Source organism: Lutra lutra, chromosome 6 (assembly GCF_902655055.1).
Source record: "Lutra lutra chromosome 6, mLutLut1.2, whole genome shotgun sequence".
Taxonomy (NCBI): domain Eukaryota; kingdom Metazoa; phylum Chordata; class Mammalia; order Carnivora; family Mustelidae; genus Lutra; species Lutra lutra.
Window position 1 is genome coordinate 97,774,601 of NC_062283.1, and position 23,491 is coordinate 97,798,091.

General features: G+C 44.1%; 1 protein-coding gene across 2 annotated transcripts in view; it reads left to right on the forward strand.

Annotated features, from left to right (window-relative positions):
* Positions 1-8,313: 8,313 nt before the first annotated feature.
* The window catches only part of SAMD5 (sterile alpha motif domain containing 5), a 54,013-nt gene continuing 38,835 nt past the window's right edge, over positions 8,314-23,491 (forward strand). The window contains exon 1 of one of the 2 annotated variants that reach the window (XM_047732177.1): positions 8,314-9,591. In XM_047732177.1, coding sequence (XP_047588133.1) covers positions 9,136-9,591 — 456 coding nt within the window. In that variant the 5' untranslated portion in view covers positions 8,314-9,135. The remainder of the gene's footprint in view (positions 9,592-23,491) is intronic. The other variant, XM_047732178.1, reaches the window with a different exon arrangement.

A 23,491-nucleotide genomic window follows, 5' to 3' on the forward strand; every position in this document is an offset into this window, starting at 1 on the left:
GTCTTTATATTACCATGAAAATAGTTGTGAATTTTTGGCGCCCCAAAAAAGAGTCTCAGGGAATCTTTGAGATTTACTGGTAAATATATTACTGTATTTGTAGTTACATTAGTGATATTCTAAATTTTCAAGCAGGACACTAGATTCATTCCCTTTTTGTACCAGTTTTTAAAATAAAGACATGCTTTTTTAACATCCTCTAAAGGCTACCAATTAGGGTTTTATTAAAATATCATAGGGATTTATGAATTTAAACATATTTGATCAGTTTCAATTCATTACACTTATGATCATGATTGATAATGCTGAAAGTATCTGGTACGCGCTTATTGAGTTAGTTGCTGAGTCCTTTTGGCATGTCTAGCATTCTTTGATAGATAGTTTGCCTTCTGATATGACAAAGCTCTCCAGAATAATCTTGATCATTTCCTTCCCAAATCTGGAGTCAGGCTTTTGTTGTTGCTTTGTTTTATTTTGATTTTCAGGCATTTCTTTAAAGAACCATTGTTCTTTTTAGTGAGAAACAGTATTAGAAAATACAGCTTAGGTTTTAGAGGTCTCATTACCATAGGGTCAGGTTTTTTTCTAAACTGTTTTGTATACAGAGCTAAGAAATTTTTTTTTTTTAAGATAAAATACACCATGAGTTCATATTGACATTGTAGATTAAAATTTAGGACCACAGAGTTCTTTGGTTTTTTTTTTTTTAATTTATTGATCTTATAACTTGTTCTCCTTTCAGTTGTGCCAAAAATATTGGATCTCAACACCAGAAATTACTCATTTGATTTATGCCACATTATATACATAACAACCTCTGCATAATAATTCAAATACTACCAACAACAGTCTCATAACGGAAAACAATTTACTATCTGTCACTGTTCTTTTTTCCACGGCAATCCCATCAGATGTGTGTGGTCAAATTTCTACTTTAAAAAGACTCCTGGATAGCTCCTGTCTATGTAGTTATGCCACTTTATATATAAAACAAACAATTTCATTTATTTTGTTTATTTCTAATTTGGGGAAGTTACCTTTCAAAATTTTAATTTTATGATTATGTTTCATGGTTTCACAGTCAAATCTATGAAACAAAATTATTTGTAGTCTAAGTCCTATCCTCATCCCTTCTACATTTTCTATCCATCCATCTCTAACTGGGTAACCGTTTCTGAAATTATAGGGCATATATTCATACTGCCTCTTCCTTAAATAAAGAGTAGCATGCTATAAGAACTTTCCTCCAACTTGCTTTTTTTTTTTTTTTTCTTCCCCAAATAGTGATATATCCTGGAGATCACTCCATGCTAATGCATGGAAATAAACTTCATTCCTTTTCACAGTTGCCAACTATTTCATTGTGTTAGCTTATTCCATAGCTTATTTTGTCAATCCCTTATCGATGGACATTTGGGCTGGTTCTAATGTTTAGCTAATAAAAGGAGTGCAGGGATGAATAGTCTTGTCTGTACTTAATTAAAAATATTTTTTTCACTAATATTATTTTGGGGACAGATTCATAAAAGTAGGATTGCTAAACTGAAGGGTAAAAAGAACATGAGATTTGCTGGATATTGCCAAATCCCCCTCTATCATTTTTTGTTTTGTTCTGTTTTGTTTTCTCATCTCTCCACCCAGCATTATATCCTCCACTTTGAGATACTGACACTGGGACTCAGCTCACCACATTTCTGCTGTCCCAGTAAGCACCCTGTTCAGTTTTGGTAACAGTGTGGTAGAAACAGACTACATGGCAGGAAAAAGGAGATCCTCTTCCTGTCAGGTCACCCCCAAACAGTTTTTCATCCAGTAAGGGTAGGAGATACCTTCTAACTTTCTATACACCTAGAAACCTCTCTGAGTTTTCCACTCCAGCCAGTCTCCAACCAAACCTTGGCTCGTGGGGCATCCTTTGAACAGCTGCGGTCCCTACACCAACCAGAAAGTGCCCTTTCCTCAAATGTCTGATTCTAGCTCACAGGGTCCTTTCTCCTAACAAATCAGGTAACACACTTTCACACCTTTCTCCTAACCAATCAGGTAACACACTTTCACACCTTTCTCCTAACCAATCAGGCAGCATAACTTTCTCAGGATTCTGGGTCCCAGCTCAGCAAGGCTCCCCTTCCATGTTTCTGCATTCTATCAATCCCAACCTGTTTCCTTGGCTCCTCAACTTTTAGGGATAATAGCTACCTCCCGGAATTACTACATTATGATACTGCAAGATATATTTTTTGTCTTTTAGATTCAATACTTGGTTAACAGTTCTCTTTAAATTAGATAATGTGAACTTTATTTTTCTGAGTCCGACTAGCATAGAAGCCTTATCAGCTTGCATTTTTACTCTTAATCCGTGAGAATGTTTCTTTCTCTATAGCTTGGCAACAGAGTGTGCTGCTAAACTTTCAGATTTTTACGCATCTGTTAGGTAAGCCATGGTTTCTCAGTATAGCTTGAATGTACTTTTCTTTTATATTTGGGGAAGGTGGAGAATAGGTCAAATGGATATCCATCTGCATTATTACTCGGAACTGTCTGTCCCACTTTCTCATAGGTCTTCTGACTTTTTCCTTCTCTATTTTTAGATGTTTTTTTGATATTAACTCTATCAGTCCTTGATTGTCATACATGTTATAAATATTTTCCTACAGGGTGTCATTTGTCTTTTTACTTTGTTAATGGCAGTTGATTTTAAAATTTTTATTTTATTTGTTTGCCATGCATTTTTTTATAATTTATGTAATCAAAGCTATCAATTTTTTCCCTGTCACTTCTGGAAATTGAAGCAAAATTAAGAGTCTTTCCTATGCCTGGGTTATAGAGGAATATACTTATGTTTTCTTTTAATAAGTATATTGTTTCATTTTTAAGTTTCTGATCCACTTGGAATTTATCCTGGTGTACAATATAAAGAATGTTTCATTTGTATTTTTTTCTGGGCAGATCCCTGAAGACCCCCTCTTTTTGCCCATGATTCTAGCAAGTTCTTTGAGGTCAAAAGACCCTAAGAGCATGCTGCCACGACCATGACCATCCAAGGGGGTCTGGGCTCACTCAGACAAGATAGCTGAACAACCCCAAGGGAGAGTCTGAAATTTGACTTTGGTGAAACTGCTATAATTTAAAGTTTTAAACTTGTAGTCAGAACATGTACTATTACCAGATTTGTCAACCACCCTTTTAGGAATGGGGCTTTGTTATTCTAAGGATCTGATGCGCCACTCAGCATTCATAAATAAAAGTCTAAGATTCCTACATATATCACAAATGATCTCAAAAGTCAGAATTTCAAAACTGCAATGCACACTACCTATCTCCAAATCCGGAAAAGTGACAAGAAGTTCTAACTGTGTGCCAATGTCTTCTAAGTAAAGGATTGAGAGTTTTAGAGCATATATTCCAAAAGCAAAAATTTTTTTAAATATTTTATTTTTCAGTGATCTCTACACTCAAACTCCCAACCCCAAGATCAAGAGTCACATGCTCTACCAACAGAGCCAGTTAGGTGCCCCCCCCCATGGCAAATTTAAACAAAATAAGAAGGAATAACGATTTTTTAAAAACCACACGGAATTCTTTTGCCTCAGAAGAGATGAGATACAACCTCTCAGTCATCGGGAGCCAAGTCGCTCTCAGGAAGTAGCCTCCATCAAATTGTGTGCCCCAGCTCCTGAATGGAAGCCAACTGTTAGATGGGAACAACTAATATTTATTCAATTTGTACACCAGATCATACATTCGTGTTGTGATTACATAAAAAAGTTGCATTTGTCTGAAATAGATTTTATTAATATCATTTCACTTGTATGAGATTCTCCAACCTAACTTTAAGGTAATTTTGCTAACTTGGATTAAAAAAAAAAAGAAGACGACGAAGAAGAAAGAAAGTCCTAAGAGCTGTATATTGCTACTTAACAAAATATTCCACCTATCATTTTTACCTTAGGAGACACTGGACTAATGCTTTCCCCCTCTTTGTGGGTGCATTAAAAAAAAAATAGACCATTTGGGGATTACCAGAGATTAGAGGATAAGAATTTTTAAAAATGAATTTTGTTTTATTGTCTATCACTATTAGCTTCTTGCTTGGCTCTCTTTCGGTGAGTGACCTCCTGGTCTCTGACTTCTTGAACATTTTTTCTTTTTTATCCTTTGTTCCTTCCTTAGAGAAAGAAAGGCCTGTTATAATAGAAATGAGTAATCCAGTGGTATCCCGCTGCTACTCCCTACTGCTCCTTGTCTCTCCTTCTTGCATATATGTGTTGTCACACACAAGTATAATGTATACAGCTCAGACATTTTAACAGACGCCTCCACCCAGCCTGCCCCTAATGTAGTTGCCTCACTTCCAGCCGCTGGAGAACAGATTGCTCGTTACATCACTCAAGCGTATTGTTCTCATTTCTCCCTATAGCATATGTTCCTTCTAGATGATTTTTAGCTCATAGTTGGGGAGAGGCAAAACATATTCTGCATTTTAAGATTAATATTATATATCCTTGACTTTTACAAGGATAGACAACCTAGGAACTGACGTTTAATAGATGTTAATGGAATTTAATTTTTACACACCCTATGTAAGAACATTTATCTTTGAAATAAAATGCTACGAAACCTTCCGTGGTACTAAGAAAATTTCAAAACACATTATTTTTCACTCTATATCTTTAAATCAAGCTACAGAATTTGAGCAAAGTGGAAAAGCTGTTTCTTGATATTTAAAACATGAATATAATTATCATTAATTTATTACACTGAGAGTATCAATGGGCATTTTGCCAGAGTTATTACCAGCACAAAACAATTCTAAAGTGGTGCCTAAAAAAAAACTTTTTTCACAACCTACTTTTCCATTGATTTTCATTAGGCAAGAAGTTCTTTCTGCAGTAAATAAATGAATAAATAAATAAATCTGGCTCCAAACATATTAAATAATAAACGGCATGATAAATGTTGCATAAATTTTTATGTAAGAAAAAAAACTCTAATAAAGCAATACCACTCAGAAGTACTTGTAAAATTATAGGTACTTGACAGTGCGTGTTGAGTAAATTAATTTGTTCTAAGGCTATGCCTAGGAGCATAATAGCCACTTGTTTTTATAAGTACATTTTTGTCTGGATGTGAAATATAGTTCAATTTTAGATTTTGGTTAATGTTATGATTCATAGAATTTAGATAATTAAAGATATTAGAAAATATCACCTTTGTAATCTTCCTAATTCATGAATGAATATATAAAAAACTATCTATTTATCCCCTACATATTTAAAATGCTGAAACCTCTCCAGTTCCAATTAATGAAGAAACCCCTTCTCTTTTTCCTTCAGTGACTGGCACTGGAATGCCAACCTAATAAACATTTGATGAATAAATGAATGGTTTTGACAGAAACCAGGCACTTACAGAAAAAACGAGGTAATAGGGCAACCTTGCGAGGAACATACGAGGAAACAGATCTTGTTCTTGTCTTGGTTCTGTCATGGGCTAGCTGTGTGATCTTAGGTAAGCAACTTGACCCTCTTGAGCCTTGATCTCTTCCGTGTAAATGTGGATGTCTGAGATAATCTTGAAGGACCTCCTACTTTTCAAACCCCAGTTCAAATCTTAAAATTAGCCAATCATTCTTGCCAGTTTGACTTTGGACTTTAGCCATGGGTAGAGACACATTTAGGCTATAAAACCTCAGCATTTGAAATCGCATTAGTAGCCTCTAAAACTAACTCTGTTTAGGTTCACTGGGCTAAGGCAAGCAGTAGAAAGACAGGAGCCTGGGTGGCTCTGTAGGTTAAGGGTCTGCCTTCAGCTCAGGTCATGATCTCAGGTCTTGGGATCCAGTCCCACACTGGGCTTTCTGCCTAGCAGGGAGTCTGCTTCTTTTCCCTCTGTGCTCTCCCTCTCTTTCTCAATAAATAAATAAAGTCTTGGGGAAAGAAAAAAGACAGAAGCCTGAGGGTTCACACATAAAAGATGTGAGCAAGTGTAGGAGACAATAGCAGTAGAAGGATATCTACAGAAAGCATCATAGTTCACAAGTCTCCAGATAGCAGGTTTTCTCTAGAGGTAACAGTAAGTTTTATTTATGTCTGATTAACAACTGATTAATTTATAAAAGGTTTCCCTTCCGAAGAGAGCACTAGAATGCTTTATTTCCTAATTGGATGGTGACTTTACCCATAAATAAAAGAGAATCAGTGCTGCTTATTTGAGTATCAGTTTGACATGGTAGGTTTGTTCTTGTCTCCGTCCTGATTTACTGTATGACCTTGGGCCAGTCATTTATCTTCCTCCAAACCAGTTTCACTAATTGTAAAATGGAAATAAAAATACTTGCTGCCTTCACAGAGGATTAATGAGACAAGGTGAATGTCTAAGCTCCCCAGGGGAAAGGCTGTATATAAGTAAGCAGATAACGGCTAAGCAGAAGTGCAGGGCTTTCCACAAAACTTGGGAAAGAAAAAATCCACAACGATAAAACCCTAGGGCTTTAAGTTTCCTAGTCTACAAGAAAGGGGGCTCTCCTCTTAGAAACGGTCCAATTTTTCCTCCAGCATACCCTGGAGCCCGGGAAGGTCAGTTGCCAGAAGACAGGCGCTGAGTTTATTCCTCCAGAGTTCTAACCCTTTCTCCTCCGTGAACAGTGACATCCTGGGAGGCAAATTAGTGTTCTGCTTCCTCAATTTCTTCTTCTGTAAAATACCGGTTATAATACTTAGTCACAGACAAGGAGACGCAAGCATGGATGCCTGACATACAGTGAGCTCTAAATAATTATCTCCTAGGTCTTCAGCAGCATAATTCAAACTGCTGTAATATTTTCCTCCTAAAAATCAAAGGCTCTGATGAAAGAGAGTTGGGGAATAAAGGTAGACGTGATGTAACATTTGTGATTTGAAAGGGGCTCAGGGAACTAAAATAAAGCTTTGATTCAGCTCACTTATGCTGAATAATATGTGTTTGGACAACGCCTTAAAATTCGCGTGTGCGACCGCCAGGGGACACTGTGAGTCTGCTTTGGCGCTGGAGAGGCACCAGCAGCGCGGGGCCGAAAGGGCTGGGCGCTTATAGCATCCCAGCACCCTGGAGAAACACACCCCCTAGTTCGGGCTCGGGAAGGCGTGGCCTTGATGACCCAGCGGGGGGTGGGGGCTGACAGCTCTACGCTCGGGTTCCCCTCCGACTCCGCAACAGGTTTCTTCCCGGCAGGTTCTTCCTGGCGGTTATCGTTCCTAATGTGGGATCCGCTAGTGTCTGAGCTTGGGAACCCAGACACCCTTCCTCTACCACCCCCAAACTGTGGGGAACATTTGGGGTGTGCCTCTGCGTCGGGTGTAGGCAAAAGAGTCAAAGCTGTCTTTTGGTTCTTTAAGAGATCTCTGTCCCTAAAGGGGTTAAGCTCTTCTGATTCAGGAAAAGAGGACCTCCTCTCCCTAAAACAAAACAAATCAAACAAACAAACAAAAACAAAAAGCCCAAAGCGCGGTTTTGGAAAGGACTCTGAAATCACCAGTTGTCCGTCTTCAAGGTCCGGGCCCCCGGATGGCACTCCCCACCGGGATTCCTTCAGGGACAGCGCCCAGTTTAGGTCCTGAAACACCTCAGGTGCGAAGCTGAATCGCCCTTCTGCGAAAAGAAGACAGTGAACTTGCCCCACCGAGTACCTGGACCAAAATGATCTTAGCCCAAGAGGTCAGATGATTAAGGAAATTTAGGCGATGCACTTTATCTGTTCCACCTGCCGATCGGGTCCCCACGCCCAGGCGTTTGCCCAAGCAGCAGCAAGACAGGCGAATTGGGTTGATTCTGTTCCCTAGAGAGAAAGTGCCGCGGGCGGAGATGTCCGAGCGTCTCTAAAGCGAGGGGATGGTAGCGTGTCAATGTCCCCGCGATCCCGGGCGGGAGGAATGAGCTCTTCTCCCCAGGCTCCAGGACGCAGCGCCTGGAAGCGACCCTGGGGACAGCTGCCCGGGGAGCCCGGGCAGAATTCACTGTGGGCGGACCGGACTGAAAGCACAGTGGAGACTAGGGTCAAAGAACCTGGCAGATAGTACGGGGGGAGGGGAGCGGAATGCGCCTGCCGAGGGGAAAGTACGACCCATCCCAAACTTTCGCAGACTCGGGGGGCCAAGGAAGGGCGAGCCAGGTAGAAGCACCAGCTTCTTCCGCAGCCCCGCGCGCCCAGCTGCAGTGAGAAGGGGCGGCACGCAGCGCGGGCTGGACGCGGGCGGCCGCCTGGTCGCACCCACCCGCCGGGCTAACGTGCCACCGCGCGGGGCTCTGGGCCGGCGTCCACGGAAGAAACCAGACCGCTCCCGCCTGCGCGCCGGCTCCGAGGAAGGGGCGTGTAGCTCGGCTTGGGCGAGGAGGAGGGAAACTTGGCCTCGCAGCCTCGCCCGACCAGGTCGGGCGGCGGGGGTGAGCCCGCCGGCTGAAGTCGGGGAGGCTAGGGAAGAAGTGAGCGCAGAGCCGTCCACGACTAGAGAAATCGGCTTAAAAAGAAATGTACAAAGCGATCCAAGGCCGCCGCGGGAGTCCGGCAGCTTAGAAGCCACCCCCCGCGCACCAGGAGGACGGCAGCGACTCGCCCTCTCGAAGACGAGGCGCTCCTGGGCGGCCGCGGGTCTGCGCGGAGGAGCCGCCTCCCCAGCGTGGGGCGCGCATTCAGACGCCGGCGGCGGCCAGAAGCCGAGATGCGGCGCGGGGCTCCCGGCCGGTCCCGGGCCAGCAAACTCGCCGGCGGCCCCGCGCGCCGCTGACCCCGCGCGAGTCCGAGGGCTGTGCCGGCCCCGCCCGCCTCCGCCCCCTCCCGCGCCCGCCGCGCGCCCCTCCCCGCGGCGGCAGCGGCGGCGGCGGCGCATCCAGGGGCGGCGCGGAGCGGCTCGCCCAGCCGCCAGTGCCTGCGAGCTCCAGGCTGCTTGGGGAATTCACTTTGCCGCTTGGACGCTTCTCCCTCCTAGGGCTTCTCCTGGTGGCTCTCCGGCTTCGACCCTCCCCTTTTCCTTTAGACGGAAAACTTCGCTGCTGTTTCTTTTTCCCCTTGGAGGACAGGATTAAAAGTTCCCAGAACTGGTGCTGCCCGTGCCGCTCGGGCGCTGGAACAGCTCTTGCCCGTGGGGTTCCGGTGCCACCATGTGCACCAACATAGTTTACGAGTGGCTGAAAGCGCTGCAGCTCCCACAGTACGCCGAGTCCTTCGTGGATAACGGCTACGATGATCTGGAGGTGTGCAAGCAGATCGGGGACCCGGACCTGGACGCCATCGGGGTGCTGGCGCCCGCGCACCGCCGCCGCATCCTGGAGGCCGTGCGCCGGCTGCGGGAGCAGGACGCCGCCGCCGCCGGCCTCTACTTCACGCTCGAGCCGCAGCCGCCGCCCGCGCCGCCCGCCGTCGCCGTCCCCACCGGCCGCCGGGGGGAGCCGTGCGGCGGCCCGGCTCCGGGACCCCGCGGGGACCCCCGCGGCCAGACGGCCGCCCCCCGCAGCAGGGAGCTGGTGAGCTACCCCAAACTGAAGCTGAAGATCATGATCAGGGATAAGCTCGTCCGCGACGGTATCCACCTGAGCAAGCCCCCGTACTCCCGCAAGGTAAGGAGGCGCCGCCCGGACCGCGCGGGGCGCGCGGCGGGAGGGGACACGGCCCAGCCGCTGCAGCCCATTCCAGGTGACGACGGGGAGGCAAGGATGCTTGGGGTACTTGGGATCTTGTCTCTTTCTGTGTTCGCTCTTTATGCTTTCTTTCCTGGTGTCACCAGCGGCTGGTAAGGCAATATCCCACACCCAGGAGTCAGTTCTAAACTAGGACCAAGACTCCGCTTAATGTCTGGTGCTCTACTGTGGAGAACTGGACGAGCGACCCTACTCCAGGAGCAAAGGGCAACTCCGGATCCCCCCCACTCCCCGTAGCAGGGCTTAGGTCTGAAGGGTACTGGAACGGTTAGTACTACAGGCGTTCCCTATCTTTTGGAGAAACTTCCAAAGGGAAATTGGCCAAGTCTTCAAAGAGTGGGAAATCGGACCCTGTTGCTATCAGTTCCATACAGTCGAATGCCTTCACTGCTGCAAATTTGAAAAGTGAACCGCTGACATGGACATTCTGGGGGAAGAGTTAAGTGTCAGTCCACTTGGGGTAGTTTCTTCAGCTTAAGTACAGGGAGGGAATCCGTGCTAAAGACATTGGACATAATGGGGCCAGTGAGGGAGTACTGCTGAGCTCTTTGCTGGGTCACCAGTTTAGTTTACTATTAATCCAGATGAGACGAAGAAGGCACAACTCTTAGTTCTAGAAAGTCTGAGTGGACTCCCCTTTGGGAGGAGAGAGCACAGCTCAAGGAAGTGAGATTTTCTGTGGCCAGTGAGGAATCCCTGGGGAGGAATCACAGGGAAGGAGCTGGGAGTTTATGGAAGCTACTGAAATATGGACTTGGGCGTAGAATAATTAAGTAACAGAAAGTCTTGTTTTCATACAAGAGCTGTCCCTCCAGATAAGTGTGTAGGCTTCTGGAGTCATCCAAGTAGAGGGTCCTGCCTTGAAAGAGAGAACTAGGCACCACAAGTAATCCCCAAGCCTGCTTGGAGTTTCCCAGGAAAAGGAGCCCCTCACCTGGAAATCATATAGAGAAGCCCAGAGGGAAAAGGTGGTGAAGAAGCTATAGCTGGGGGCGGGGGAGGGGGAAGAACAGCTGTGAACAGGGCACCTGAACAGGGAAATGCGGATTATCAAAATGTTTTGTGCTCATCTTAGTCACTTGAGTTGCTTTATATTCTTAATTAATGGTCAGAACGTCTGGATTTAAGGAAGGGCAAGTGAAAACTTTCTAAAAAGTGGTTAAGGTAGATAAGAATGAAGGGTTTAATATTGTCCATACGTTATCTTGCAAGAAAGGTAAGCAATTCAGATACTGTGCTTGGGAGTATAAATTTGTTTTATAAAAATAAATAGGGCAGGTCTGAAGGACAGTTTGCCTCAAGTTAAACACATATTTCAGTTACCCACTCTGTGTTACTGATGTGTGGCCCAAACGGGAAGACAGAGGAAAGCACACTTTTCCCAAGCGTTAGTTACGGCTGGTGTGGATGGGCGGGCTGGATCATTAGTATAAGGCTCATTCCTGGAGATAGCGGGTCAGAGGAGTTCAGCCCGGTCACACTCTTGTGATTTGCTTCCCAGGAAGTGAATTGGGTGTGAGCTGAGAAAATGTGAGCATGTGGGCACACGGTAAGGGGGTAAGGGCGCAGGTCGAGGTCTGGCCAGAAAGGGCTATAGAGAATAAGGTGTGTCCCTGGGGCTTGCTTATTTTTCAGGACCAGAGCTGTGATCAGGCAAGGGGGGCAGAAGAGAGGGTGGGCTGGAGTGGAGAGTGGTGTTCAGGAAGTATCACGTTTTGGTTCTGATACTTAAAAACACAGGCATAGATAGCAAACTTTAGAAGCTGAGAAAGATTCTTGTATGGACATGAAATGTGTGGGTGTAGGCTTCGGACGGTACCCACCTGCCTAGATCAGCGTGTGATATGGTAGTGCGTTTGAGCAAGTGTGATTTACACAAGAAGATTTCACCTTGTGTCGTAATACTGCTTTCTTTCTGTGTAAATACTTCAGTCAACTTCTATATGAATCCTATTACAATGTTTGATCATAAAGATACACCTAATTCACTTCCTGTACACACTTAATTCTGGGTCTTGAACAGATGAAAGACGAGAGTGGGGGCAGAAGTAGTTTCGTACCTCCATTGGTATTCTGCCCGTGAATCAAAAAAAAAAAAAAAGATGGCAAATTAAATTATAAAAAAAAGAAAAACAAAGTTCTATTCCTGTATTTTCTATATCTGCTATAAGAAAAACCCAGTTTGTTTCAAGAAAAACACAGAATAGGAACTGAAATATAATTACTGTATCCCAAACTGAGCATTCAGGTATATAGTGCCAGATCACATGGGTCATTCTGAATTTGTTGCTTATGTGTGCATTGCCTCTAAAGTTTTGTGTCTTAAATTATTTGAGAATTGTCTTCCGATGCAGCTTGTTTCTGTGTAGATAGTGCCAGGACTTTTCTTTAAAGTGTGATCCACATTATATATCTCTGGGTTCCTTGGCTCTGTCATGATCAGAATGTGTAGCTGTTCATTACATGCATCGGGATTCTGCTTACTTGAGCGAGCCTCACTTCGCCTTTATAGTCATTTGCGTCATCAATTCCTGTGATTTTGTGTGTGTGTGTGAGACTATTGGATGGCTTGAAAGTGGATTTATACCCTGGATGGTCAAGGCAGGAATAGCAAATCTTTATAGAGGAAAGTAAATTGAGGAGTTTTCCTAAGAATGACCAGAAAGGGCTTTAGGACTGTAGAATTTGCTTCAGGAAGAGTAAAGGTTTGGGCTGTCGTGCTGCTGGCCTGGCCTCATCTTACCAGGTGCTGCCACTCTCCCCTCTTAGGTGAGTCGCAGTGTAAGTAAAAGGTAAGTTTCTTTTTGTTTTCCAAAGACAGTAATTAAAATCTAAGTTCAAAGTAAATTCTCCTTTGTTTTTCCAAAGACAGTAATTAAAATGTAAGTTCAAAGTAAGTTCCCCTTTGTTTTCCAAAGTAAGTCTGCAGCTTTGGAAAAGCAGGAGCCTGGAAAGAACTCTGCTTGAAATCAAAAAGCAGTAGACAAGTCCCTTTTCTATCCTGTGTATAGCTTCTGTGACTGCTGTGATTGCTGCCTTAGCAGGATGGGGATATGTTTCCATAGGGTAGGAATTAGATAGAGCTCTGTGCATATGATCTCAGTTCTTCACCAGGCTTCCATACAAGCCTCAAGGCTCTAGGTTACTGTGCTTGGCAGGATGCAGAAGCCCCGCTCTCACGGAACTTGGGGTGTAGCAGGGAAGACCTACAGTGGAATGAACAGTCATGCTAAAGTGGGATGATTGCTTCAGTGGGGAGTGCATGATGCTGTGGGCAGGTGCATCTGACTTCATTTACAGGGAGGTGGGTCGGAGCAGGCTTTCCAGAACTAGCATTTAGTCAGAGAACCGAAGGTTAGGAAAGTTTGGCCCTAGAAAGAGCAGGGTTCTAAGATAGAACAGTATGTGCAAAGGCCAGGAAGGCAGGAAGTTGAGTGGGCAGTAGGAATTGAAGGGAACTCAGTCTGCCTGGAGCACAGAATGCTTGGAGGAAAAGGCAAGAGTTGGAAAGACACTCAGTGGCTGGTCCTGGATGGCCTTGACCTCCTGTTTAGGAATTTGGAGTGTATCTTGAGAGGGAGCTGTTGGTGGATCCTGAGCAGAGGCAGGGTGAACAGTTAGGTTGTTGGAGAGTCCAGGGAGATTTGCAGGTGGCCTGGACTGGGGGAATGAGTCGGGGAGGAGCAGTGGAGGTAATTGAGAGGTGGAATGGACAGAACTTGATGACGGTTTGGATGACAGGGCTGTGAGGGGAAAGCTCGGGGTGACATGCAGATTTCTGGCTTAGGATTGCAATGCTATTCCCTGACGAGGTAGAGGACCTGAAAGAAGAGCACATTTGGGGAGAAAGATGTCGCCTCCCGAGTATGTTTACTCCTTTAGAAATCCACTTGCGTTCCACCTGTTCATCCTCCCCAGAACCCCTGGCAGCCACTGATCTTTCTCCTGTTTTGACGGTTTTGTCTTTCCTGGAACATCCATGGTTGGAAGCATACAGTATGTAGTTCTTTCCCTGGGTAATGTGCACTCACTGGTCCTGTGTGTCTCCTTCTGGCTCAACAGCTCATTTCTCTGAGTCTGAATAGCATCCCATTCTCTGGATGTACCATGACAACCTTCTAATGAAGTCTGGCTGAGAACACGGACCTAAGGCTACGGCTGGAGAAGAAGGGAGGCTAAGTCAAGGGAAGGGTTTTGTGGAGTTACTTTTCTGAAGGATGAGAGGAGCTCAACACTCCTGTCTGAGTGTTGGTGGCAGAGAGCCAGAGACAGGGAGATGTCCCACAGGCCAAGGTCTTGGAGGAGGTGGGAGGGAATCGTGCCCAGAGCCCTAGAAGTGGGTAGATTTGCTTCTAGGGGAGAGAGGTGCGTCCTCCATAGTAGGAAGGAGCAGAGGAAGGATGGCTGAGGTAGGGTGACATTGAAGAGCCCTCGTGTGTCTCTCTGACCATCTGAAACCAGTGAGGGGGGAGGTGGAGGGATTAGAGGTGCATGGATACACTCAATACAAATATTGAGTGCTATGATCTGGTGCGTATGGCTATACCTAAGCATAAACATGAAGCAGTAGTGCTTCTAGGATATACGTAAGCCCACGTATATAGACGGTGTCCTTGTCGTTCTCATGTATGGGGTGCAGGTGGCAGGCTACGCGTGAGGCTGTATCAAGCCCTGGGCTGTGTGGCAGCACTGGGAAAGGCGGTGGGGTAGGTGGGAATACTGCGGGGTTCTAAAGACGTTGTGTTTACTAGCAGACTTGGAAAAGCAGAAAGCAGGTCTTCGGGCGGATAGCGGATGGGGCAGGCTTCTCCACTTCTTCACGTGAAACATATCTCCTTGGCATGCATTACACTTTAACACTCTTTGAGTTAGTATAACCTTATTTAATAATGCTGTAAGAGCATTAGGCTTCATTCCCACCTCTGTGTGAATCTAATTACATAACAGGACTCCCGTGGTAATAGGTCTGTTAATGGGTGTTTGGGGAACAGGGCCCAGGATGAAGGAATATGGAGACAGAGGTGGCATGAGGGCTTCTGTATCTGTGCCAAGGTGAGGATACAGAAGTGTGTAGAAAGACAGAAGCTGGGGAAGAAAACTTTGGAGTTTCGCCTTGGGTCCTGGCAGAGCTGAAATGACAATAAATATTCCTCCCCCAGAATTCCTCTGCCTTCATGATGTTGTCGGAGACAGATGGGAAGCTGGCAAAGTTCAATTCTCCCAACTCAAATCAATATCCTCAAGTATCCTCAGCCTGGGCAAATGAAGATCCTTCTAGGCTTTTGTGGTTCTTAGTCCCTCATTGGAACATGGTGAAAAGGAAGGGCCCGGAAGGAGGCAGCTTTCCACACGCTGTTTGTAGCTGACTTTTTGGAGAGTTTCTAACATTTAGACTCTTAGCCAGCCAGCCATCCGTCTGCCCATTCGCCACCTTCAAGAATGCCAAGCACCCTGTTCCCATGTTGGTTCAAGGCCTCCAGAGTCCCCAGGTGAAATTGGAAACCAGCCCCTGTCCACAGAGGGCAGAGAGAGACCAGAGAGAAAGGCAGACCAGTCCGGATCGGCAGCTGCCAGGTGTGATAAGCAAGGAACTGACGTGAGAGGCTTGTCTGGGGCAGATGCACAGTGAGGAGTTCTCTGGAGCTCCTGGACCTGCCAGCCAGAATCTTTTATTTTTATTTATTTATTTTTATTTTGCTGATCTTTTTTTAAAAAATTGTGTTATGTTAGTCACTGTACACTACATCATTAGTTTTTGATGTAGTTTTTTATTCAGTTTTTGCCTGTAACACCCAGTGCTCCGTGCAATCCATGCCCTCCTTAGTACCCATCACTGGGTTCACCCATCCCCCTACACTCCTCCCCTCTAAAACCCTCAGTTTGTTTCCTGGAGTCCACAGTCTCTCATGGTTCGTCTCCCACTCTGATTTCCACCCCCTTCATTTTTCCCTTCCTTCTACTGATGTCCTCCATGCTATTCCTTATGTTCCACAAATAAATGAAACCATGTGGTAATTGACTTTCTCTGCTTGACTTATTTCACTCAGCATAATCTCCTCCAGTCCCATCCATGTTGATGCAAAAGTTGGGTATTCATCCTTTTTGATGGCTGAGTAATATTCCATTACGTATAGGGACCACATCTTCTTTATCCATTCGTCTTTTGAAGGCCATCTTGGCTTTTTCCACAGTTTGGCCATTGTGGACATTGCTCCTATGAACATTGGGGCACATATGGCCCTTATTTTCTTTGGGGTAAATACCCAGTAGTGCAATTACCAGCTCATAGGGCAGCTCTATTTTTAATTATTTGAGGAACCTCCACATTGTTTTCCAAAGTGACTGCACCAACTTGCATTCCCACCAACAGTGTAAGAGGGTTCCCCTTTCTTCACAACTTCTCCAACATTTGTTGTTTCTTGCCTTGTCAATTTTTGCCATTCTAACTGGTGAAAGTGGTATCTCAGTGTGGTTTTGCTTTGTATTTCCCTGATGACTAGTGAAGTTGAACATTTTTTCATATGTCTGTTATCCATTTATATGTCTCCTTTGGAGAAGTGTCTGTTCATGTCTTCTGCCCATTTTTTGACACGATTATCTGTTTTGTGTGTGTGGGGTTTGAGGAGTTTTTTATAGAACTTGGATATCAGCCCTTTGTCTGTAGTGTCATTTACGAATTTCTTCTCCTTTCTGTGGGTTGCCTCTTTGTTTGGTTGACTGTTTCCTTTGCTGTGCAGAAGCTTTTGATCTTAATGAAGTCCCAGAAGTTCATTTTCGCTTATGTTTCCCTTGCCCTCGGAGCCGTGTCTTGAAAGAAGTTGCTGTGGCCGCCAGAATCTTAAAGGTCTCTAGAGAGGTTTTAACTGGGTATAGTCCCGTACGTCATTCAGATGATCTCAGTACCACATTACGCTCTCAGGTCTGTGTTCTTGAAGTGCCTCCCAGCATGGGAACAGTGGGAGTAATACTCATTTTAAAGGTGGGGAGGAGGTGAGGAGGCTCTGATGGCTGGGGTCCAGCTCTGGGGTCCACTCGTGGTCATGTTCCCTCACTGACCTTCTTCAGCAGCTAGGCCCTAGGTTATCGCAGTGAACCAGGCCGACAAAGGAGATGGATGAACTGGACAGATATGGTTCATTCTTAAAGCTATGGATGTGCATGTGGGGGGCCTAACCCAGTATCTGATGCGTGGGAGGAGTGCCATATAAAAGTTGAATGTGGGGCATGAAGGCAGTCTGGCTGAAACATGTCACCCCATTGATCTCCGGGGTTGGTTTGACTGTTCTGGATGGCTGGGTGGGTGTCCGCTCCCCCCTTACTGCTCTGCAGGCCTCCCTCCCAAAGCCACCAGCACTTGGCCAAGAGAACTATCTTCCCTGATAGAGGGGGACCGTTCTTTGGTCAAGGGTATACAAAATGTTGCGTTCCCCTGCTACAACCTCCAAACAAGCTCTCAAGGTCCATTTGTAGGAGAACATAGGGTAGGTCAAGCTTCTAAGATGCCAAATGCATCCAAATGAGGCCCTGTGCAAGGCAGACTGCCCTTGGAAACAAACAAAATGGTTGAATGTTGTTTCTTTTTTTTTATAAAGATTTTATTTATTTATTTGACAGAGAGAGATCACAAGTAGATGGAGAGGCAGGCAGAGAGAGACAGAGGGAAGCAGGATCTCTGCCGAGCAGAGAACCCGATGCGGGACTTGATCCCAAGACCCTGAGATCATGACCTGAGCCGAAGGCAGCGGCTTAACCCACTGAGCCACCCAGGCGCCCCTGAATGTTGTTTCTATAAATGCCGAGAGTTGGTGAATTTTGCATTTGTGTTTGTTTTAAGTGTTAAAAAAAAGACCAACTTCCATCAAAACTTGAAGATTATCAGTGATGAAATTTAAAATCAAAGTATGTTTATTCATTAAGTATTTTCGAAGAACTGGGAATGAAAATGGTAGTTGGGCAGGTTATTTTTAAAAAGCAAACCTCTGAGGGCACATGGATGGCTCAATCAGTTAAGCGGCTGCTTTCAGTCCAGGTCATGGTCCCACGGTCCTGGGATGGAGGCCTGAGTAGGGTTCTCTGCTCAGCAGGGAATCTATTCCTCCCTCCTATTCAAGTTTGCTCTCTCTCCCTCCCCCTTTTTCTCTGTCAAATAAATAAATAAGTAAAATCTTAAAGGGGGCGGGGGGGAAGCAGACCTCTGAAGCAGAGCCATGACTGCAGAATTTAAGAAGGTGCTCATCATCAGGGGCACGCAAGTCTGGGCCCTGCTTGTGAGCCCGCTGCCCTTAAGGAAATAAATCTGTCATTATGAAATACCAGGTATTTGTGGGCGTTGCCGGCAGCCCTCCAATCACATGCGAGCAGTCACCTCCCATGCTTCAGACCCGTCTGTAGCTGCAGTAGGCGGTGGGCTCAAACGTGCCAAGCCCCCCCACGGGCCCGTATGTTTTCTGTGCGTTATGGCAGCTTGGGGAGCTCCTCCAGGTGGGAGAGCTCTGTACATCGGACAGGTCCTCTCTGCCGACACTGTGCTGTGGTGGTGAAGAGCCCAGGCTCCAAACCAGACTGTGGGGTCCGGTTCCAGCTCTGCTCTGTGCTCAGACACTTCAGCTCTTCTGCAGTAAGTGGACAATGCTAGTGACTGCTTTAGGAGGGCCTTATGGAAGTGAGATGAACTGAGGACTTACTAGGCTATAATTTGTATCGGATCCCAGGGGCTGCTGTCATCAAGTACCACAAAGTAGGTCTATAGAACGACAGAAACGTATTCTCTCACAGTTCTGGAGGCTACAAATTCAAGGTCAAGGTATTGGTAGGGTCTTGCTCCAAAATCCCAAGGGTCTTCCCTGTGATTTACCTATAGGGGCCACCAAAACCTGCAAAGCTCATCTCTGTATCTGCAGCTGCCACTTCAAGCACCCCGGGGTCTGCTGGGGCAGATGGCCCAGGACGTGGCAACACGGCTGTTACTAGAGCCTTCTCTGGTTCCAGCTGCACTCTAAACCAGCAGCTTTCCTAGTGTCTCGGTCAGTGGGCTGGGGTAGGGCATCCCAATGAGGGATAGGGTGCCTCCAAAGTCCAAAGAGGCCCGTTTAGGCCTTGTGCCTCTTTTTTGGTTTTGAGGGGTGGGACAGATGCAACAACTTATCCTCACTTAAGAAAGGATATCTCAGTATGCCCCCCAACCAAGGGCCCCTGAAAATTTCATCCAGGTAGGAGGCCCCTCAGTTTGTGTCAGACGTCTCACCTTCTGACATGCAAATCTTACAATTAAGTCTAGAGTAGTCACTACTTCTTGTTGCCAGGTCAAAGCAGCATACTGTCATCAATGTAATGGACCAGTGGAAGGGAAAGGTGACCAAGAACCCTGCGAACTAAATTGTGGCATAAGATGGAGACTTCATATACCCGCTGGAGGTAGGACAGAGAAGGTAGAGCTGGCCTTGCTTGGTACATACTGAGATACTGAGAAAGTAGCACTGACCGAATGCGTAACCTGGCTCATGGTAAGTGCTCACCCGAGTTAGCTCCTGTTACGCCAGATCTAACCTTGCTCAGATGGTTCAGCTTCCATCCTAGTGGTCTTACGTCAGCTGTGTATAGAAAATCCATTGGCTCAGGTTTCATTCCTGATGATAGGCGTGTTTGATAATTAATCATGACAGATTTTTAAAAAGATTTTATTTATTTGACAGAGAGAGAGAGAGCACACAAGCAGGGGGAGTGGCAGAGGGAGAGAGAGAAGCAGGCCCCTTACTGAGCAGGGAACCCGATGCGGGGCTCAATCTCAGGGTCCCAGGATCATGACTGAGCCGAAAGCAGATGCTTAACCGACTGAGTCTGAACCCAGGTGCCCTAGTCAGTGGCAGATTTTTTTTCCCCCAGTGGCAGATTTTTATTACAAATGATGCCTAGTCATTTATTGCCTGAGGATACAATAATGAAAATAATTTTTTAAAAATAAAAAATAAATAAATATATACACACTTCAGAATTTAGACATTCAAAATGAGATTGTAATCTTCAAAACAGTCACCTGGTAGAGCACAGGATTTCCATTACTCAAAACCTTTCTGAAGGTCTAGTGCCTGTAGAGCACTTTTTAGAACATGGTCGGTGGGGGCAAGCCGTCATTCTTAGGAGGATCTGGTTTGGGGTACACACCTAAAGTGATTTGGAATCAAATCTGAGAACTGTGAGTCATGATAGTCAATAAAATATTGAATGGAAGACAGAATCTGAAAAAATGAATTTTGTTTGGTATGACTTCTAAAGTGGTTTTAAATTTTGTGATATTTATAATTCTTTTCCTACTTTTGGATTCTTAAAAATATGCTCTTACTGTGTTTCCATGTCATAAGTATGGAATACCTCAACAAAACACAAGTCAATTCCCTACATATCTGCAAAGAGCAAGGCATTAGTTAGGGACTCTCCCAACAGATAATTAGTGTAACAGATAATTAGTGCTTATGGTCCTATAGGGGAGAAGTTAAGTAAACTGTGCATAGACATGAGTAAACTGCAGCACTCTCTCAGTTAATCTTGATTTGGGTAGTCTCTTGGTGTTCTTACAGCTTTTCCTTTGCTTGTCCTGCTGTTTTTAGAAAGCTTTGCTATACCCTGTCATCTCAAGTCTTAACAGAGGTCAGAGTTCTCATTTTCTGTCTCACCCTTGAGTACAAAAAAAGATGCTTAAGGCAGGGATACCAGGGTTAAGAATGTTCTCATGGGCATGCCAGGGTGGCTCAGTCAGTTAAGCATCTGTCTTTGGCTCAGGTCATGATCCTGGGGTCCTGGAATGGAGTCTCACATTGGGTCCCAAGCTCAGAGGAGTTTGCTTTTCCCTCTGCCTTCTGTTCCCCCTGCTTATGCTCTCTCTCTCTCTCTGACAAATAAATAAATAAAATCATTAAGAAAAAAAAAAAAAAAGAAGGCCCTCATGAACTTTATATGTGATCTTAGGTTATTGCCTAAGGTATACTATGACAAAGAAAGAAGAGTTAAGTTTTAAAAATACCATTCTTTTTAGATTTTTTAGAATGCTCAGATTTCAGTTCACTGGAAGTATGTTCTGAAATGAATTTTCCTAAAGTAAGGTAAGTCAGATGATGTAGACTTGACCAGGGCCGGTTGTTGAAATAGAGAAGGATATCCTAAGGTATTTGGAAGAACATTGCCTATAGTGAGGGAAAATTCCCCAGGAACCATGATAGTCATAGCCCCTCAAGGTTATGGCCTGTTTAGAGTTAGAAGCAGCATTGAGTCCTTGGCTTATTATTGCTACTCTCTGAGTTTGAGTTGATGGTTTTTTAACAGTTATTTTCTAAGTTTTATGAAAAAAATGTTATTTCAGATCAACTGCTGATTCAGAATTGGGAGGCCTGAGAAGAGTAAGGAGGAAATTCTCCTTTTCAGTCAATGCAAAAACTATTAAGGGTAAATAATTGTGGATCATGCCAAAAGGCATTAAGGATACAATCTGTCTTACATAGAGACTAAGTGACATCTAATTGTTTAAAGAGATTTCATTACTGCTGCTAATTGAAATAAATGGTCTGATGAGTTCCAAAAACCTTACTGTTAGGTTTCCATAAAGTTATAAATACAAACAGAATAAGACCTACTTCATTTGAAACATGTCTGAAAGATAAGGAAAACAATTGATATGCATTTTTCGTTTACCCAAATCATAACAAACAGCAGTTCCAAGTTTTAAGATGTTTGTTTTCCCTAGAACTCAGAACTCTATAGTAAGACTAGAGGGATACCCACTGTATTTGACACAGAGTGTATAATTTTAATACCCACCCCTAGAGACAAAATTATTTTAAGTAGTGGCCATGAGATAAAATAAAACAAATACTTTATTTCTTCTTGAGTTTTAAAACAATTGGCAATTAAAATAAGGAGTACATTTTGATTTTAAAGTATTCGAACCTTACAGTAAATGTATTATCTATGACATAAAATTTGCACTTAACGAAACTAAAGTATTATACTTTATAGTTTGTGCTGTCTCACTGCTTTTGAATTTTCAACACAAATAAAAACTCAGAGTGGCTGCAAAGGAATAATAAAATCGAAGTCCTTCAAATTTTGTTTCTTTGTTTTTTGCAAATCATGGTTCTTTTCATTGTTGATTTCAAACTTACTGTTTACTTTCGGGATATATAATTGTACTATAAGAAAGATTTGACAATTTTCACAAACTTATTCTAGGAAAGGACTCTTGTAAACCAAGTCTGTGGGTTGGTGCCAACTGTGTAAGAGTTCTCTGAACATAGCGCTTATTAAAAGGACAGGTAAGGGGCGCTGGGTGGCTCAGTCGGTTAATCGTCTGCCTTCGGCTCAGGTCATGATCCCAGGGTGCTGGGATCGAGCCCCTCATCGAGCTCTCTGCTCGGCGGGGAGCCTGCCCCCCCCCCCCCGCCCCCAGCCTGCCTCTCTGCCTACGTGTGATCTCTGTCAAATAAATAAATAAAATCTTTAAAAAAGTAAAAATAAAAATAAAAGGACAGGTAATAACAAGATGCTAATTAGAAGTGAATGCACATACCATTAAAACTCAGCAGTAAGGAACTGCAGCATTTACAGTTTCGACCGAAGATTTTTTAGGGAGCAGTGTTTTACCACTCCTATTGTTTAGAATTGTCTGGAGGGCATGTTTATAATTAAAAGGTTTATTTTGTTTTGGGGGACCTCCTTACTGTCTGCAACTGGGGTGAGCTCTTTCCTCTGCCCTGCCCTGGAAGACGTAAGGAAATGTGATCATTTTAGTTTAAGAGAAGCTATTTCTTCTGTAAAGTGGTGCCGGTGTCTCTCTCACAGGGTTGTAGAATGAATGAAATGGGATAATTTCTATCAAGTCATTTTGTAAGTTTTAAAACAACTTTATAGATTTAGCGGGTTCTTATTGATGGGGGTACGTCTTTATGTTTATCAAAACTTGGAAAACATTTCTTTTATTTTTTTTTAAAGATTTTATTTATTTATTTGACAGACAGAGATCACAAGTAGGCAGAGAGGCAGGCAGAGAGAGAGGAGGTAGCAGGCTCCCTGCTGAGCAGAGAGCCCGATGTGGGCCTCGATCCCAGGATCCTGAGATCATGACCTGGACCGGAGGCAGAAGCTTTAACCCACTGAGTCACCCAGGTACTCCTTGAAAACATTTCTGACTGAAAATCAATCATACTGAGTTGAAACTACTTGGAGAACACTGAAGCAGATCTAGAAGAAACTGAAAATGGTCTACATTACAATGTCTAATGCTAAAATGTATTTTTTTTTAAATAATTTAGATATAAGAATATTTGTTTTATACACGGGCACAAATCTCATAGTACCCTGTTAGTGAATGAGGGGAAGGCTGTTTCCTATGTTTCAGGTATCATTTGAAAAATGGTTTTAATACAAGACATAATCTGTCTTAGTTTAGCACCATAATTTAATTTCTAATCATTTCTTATTGGGTTGAAACCTTACCCATATTATTATTGATTATTATAATTTTTTATCATTTGAAAATGTCATGTTTGAGAAATACTATTTCATCATTCTTTGAATTAGATTTCTTAGATTACCAGGTTACATAATTTCATATTTGTAGCTTTTAATATTTATAATTATGTGTTGCCAGTTCATGGTGCTTACCTGTTTTCTTCTGTTGTCTCAGACTACTCCCAGTTGCTTTGCAAGAGCTCTTTATATATTAAAGAAAATAATCATGATTACCTAGAGGTTGCAGAGATTTTTCCCAGAATGTGGTTTACCTTATAATTTTATGGGGGTTTTTTTGTATGCACCAAATTTAAAAACTCAT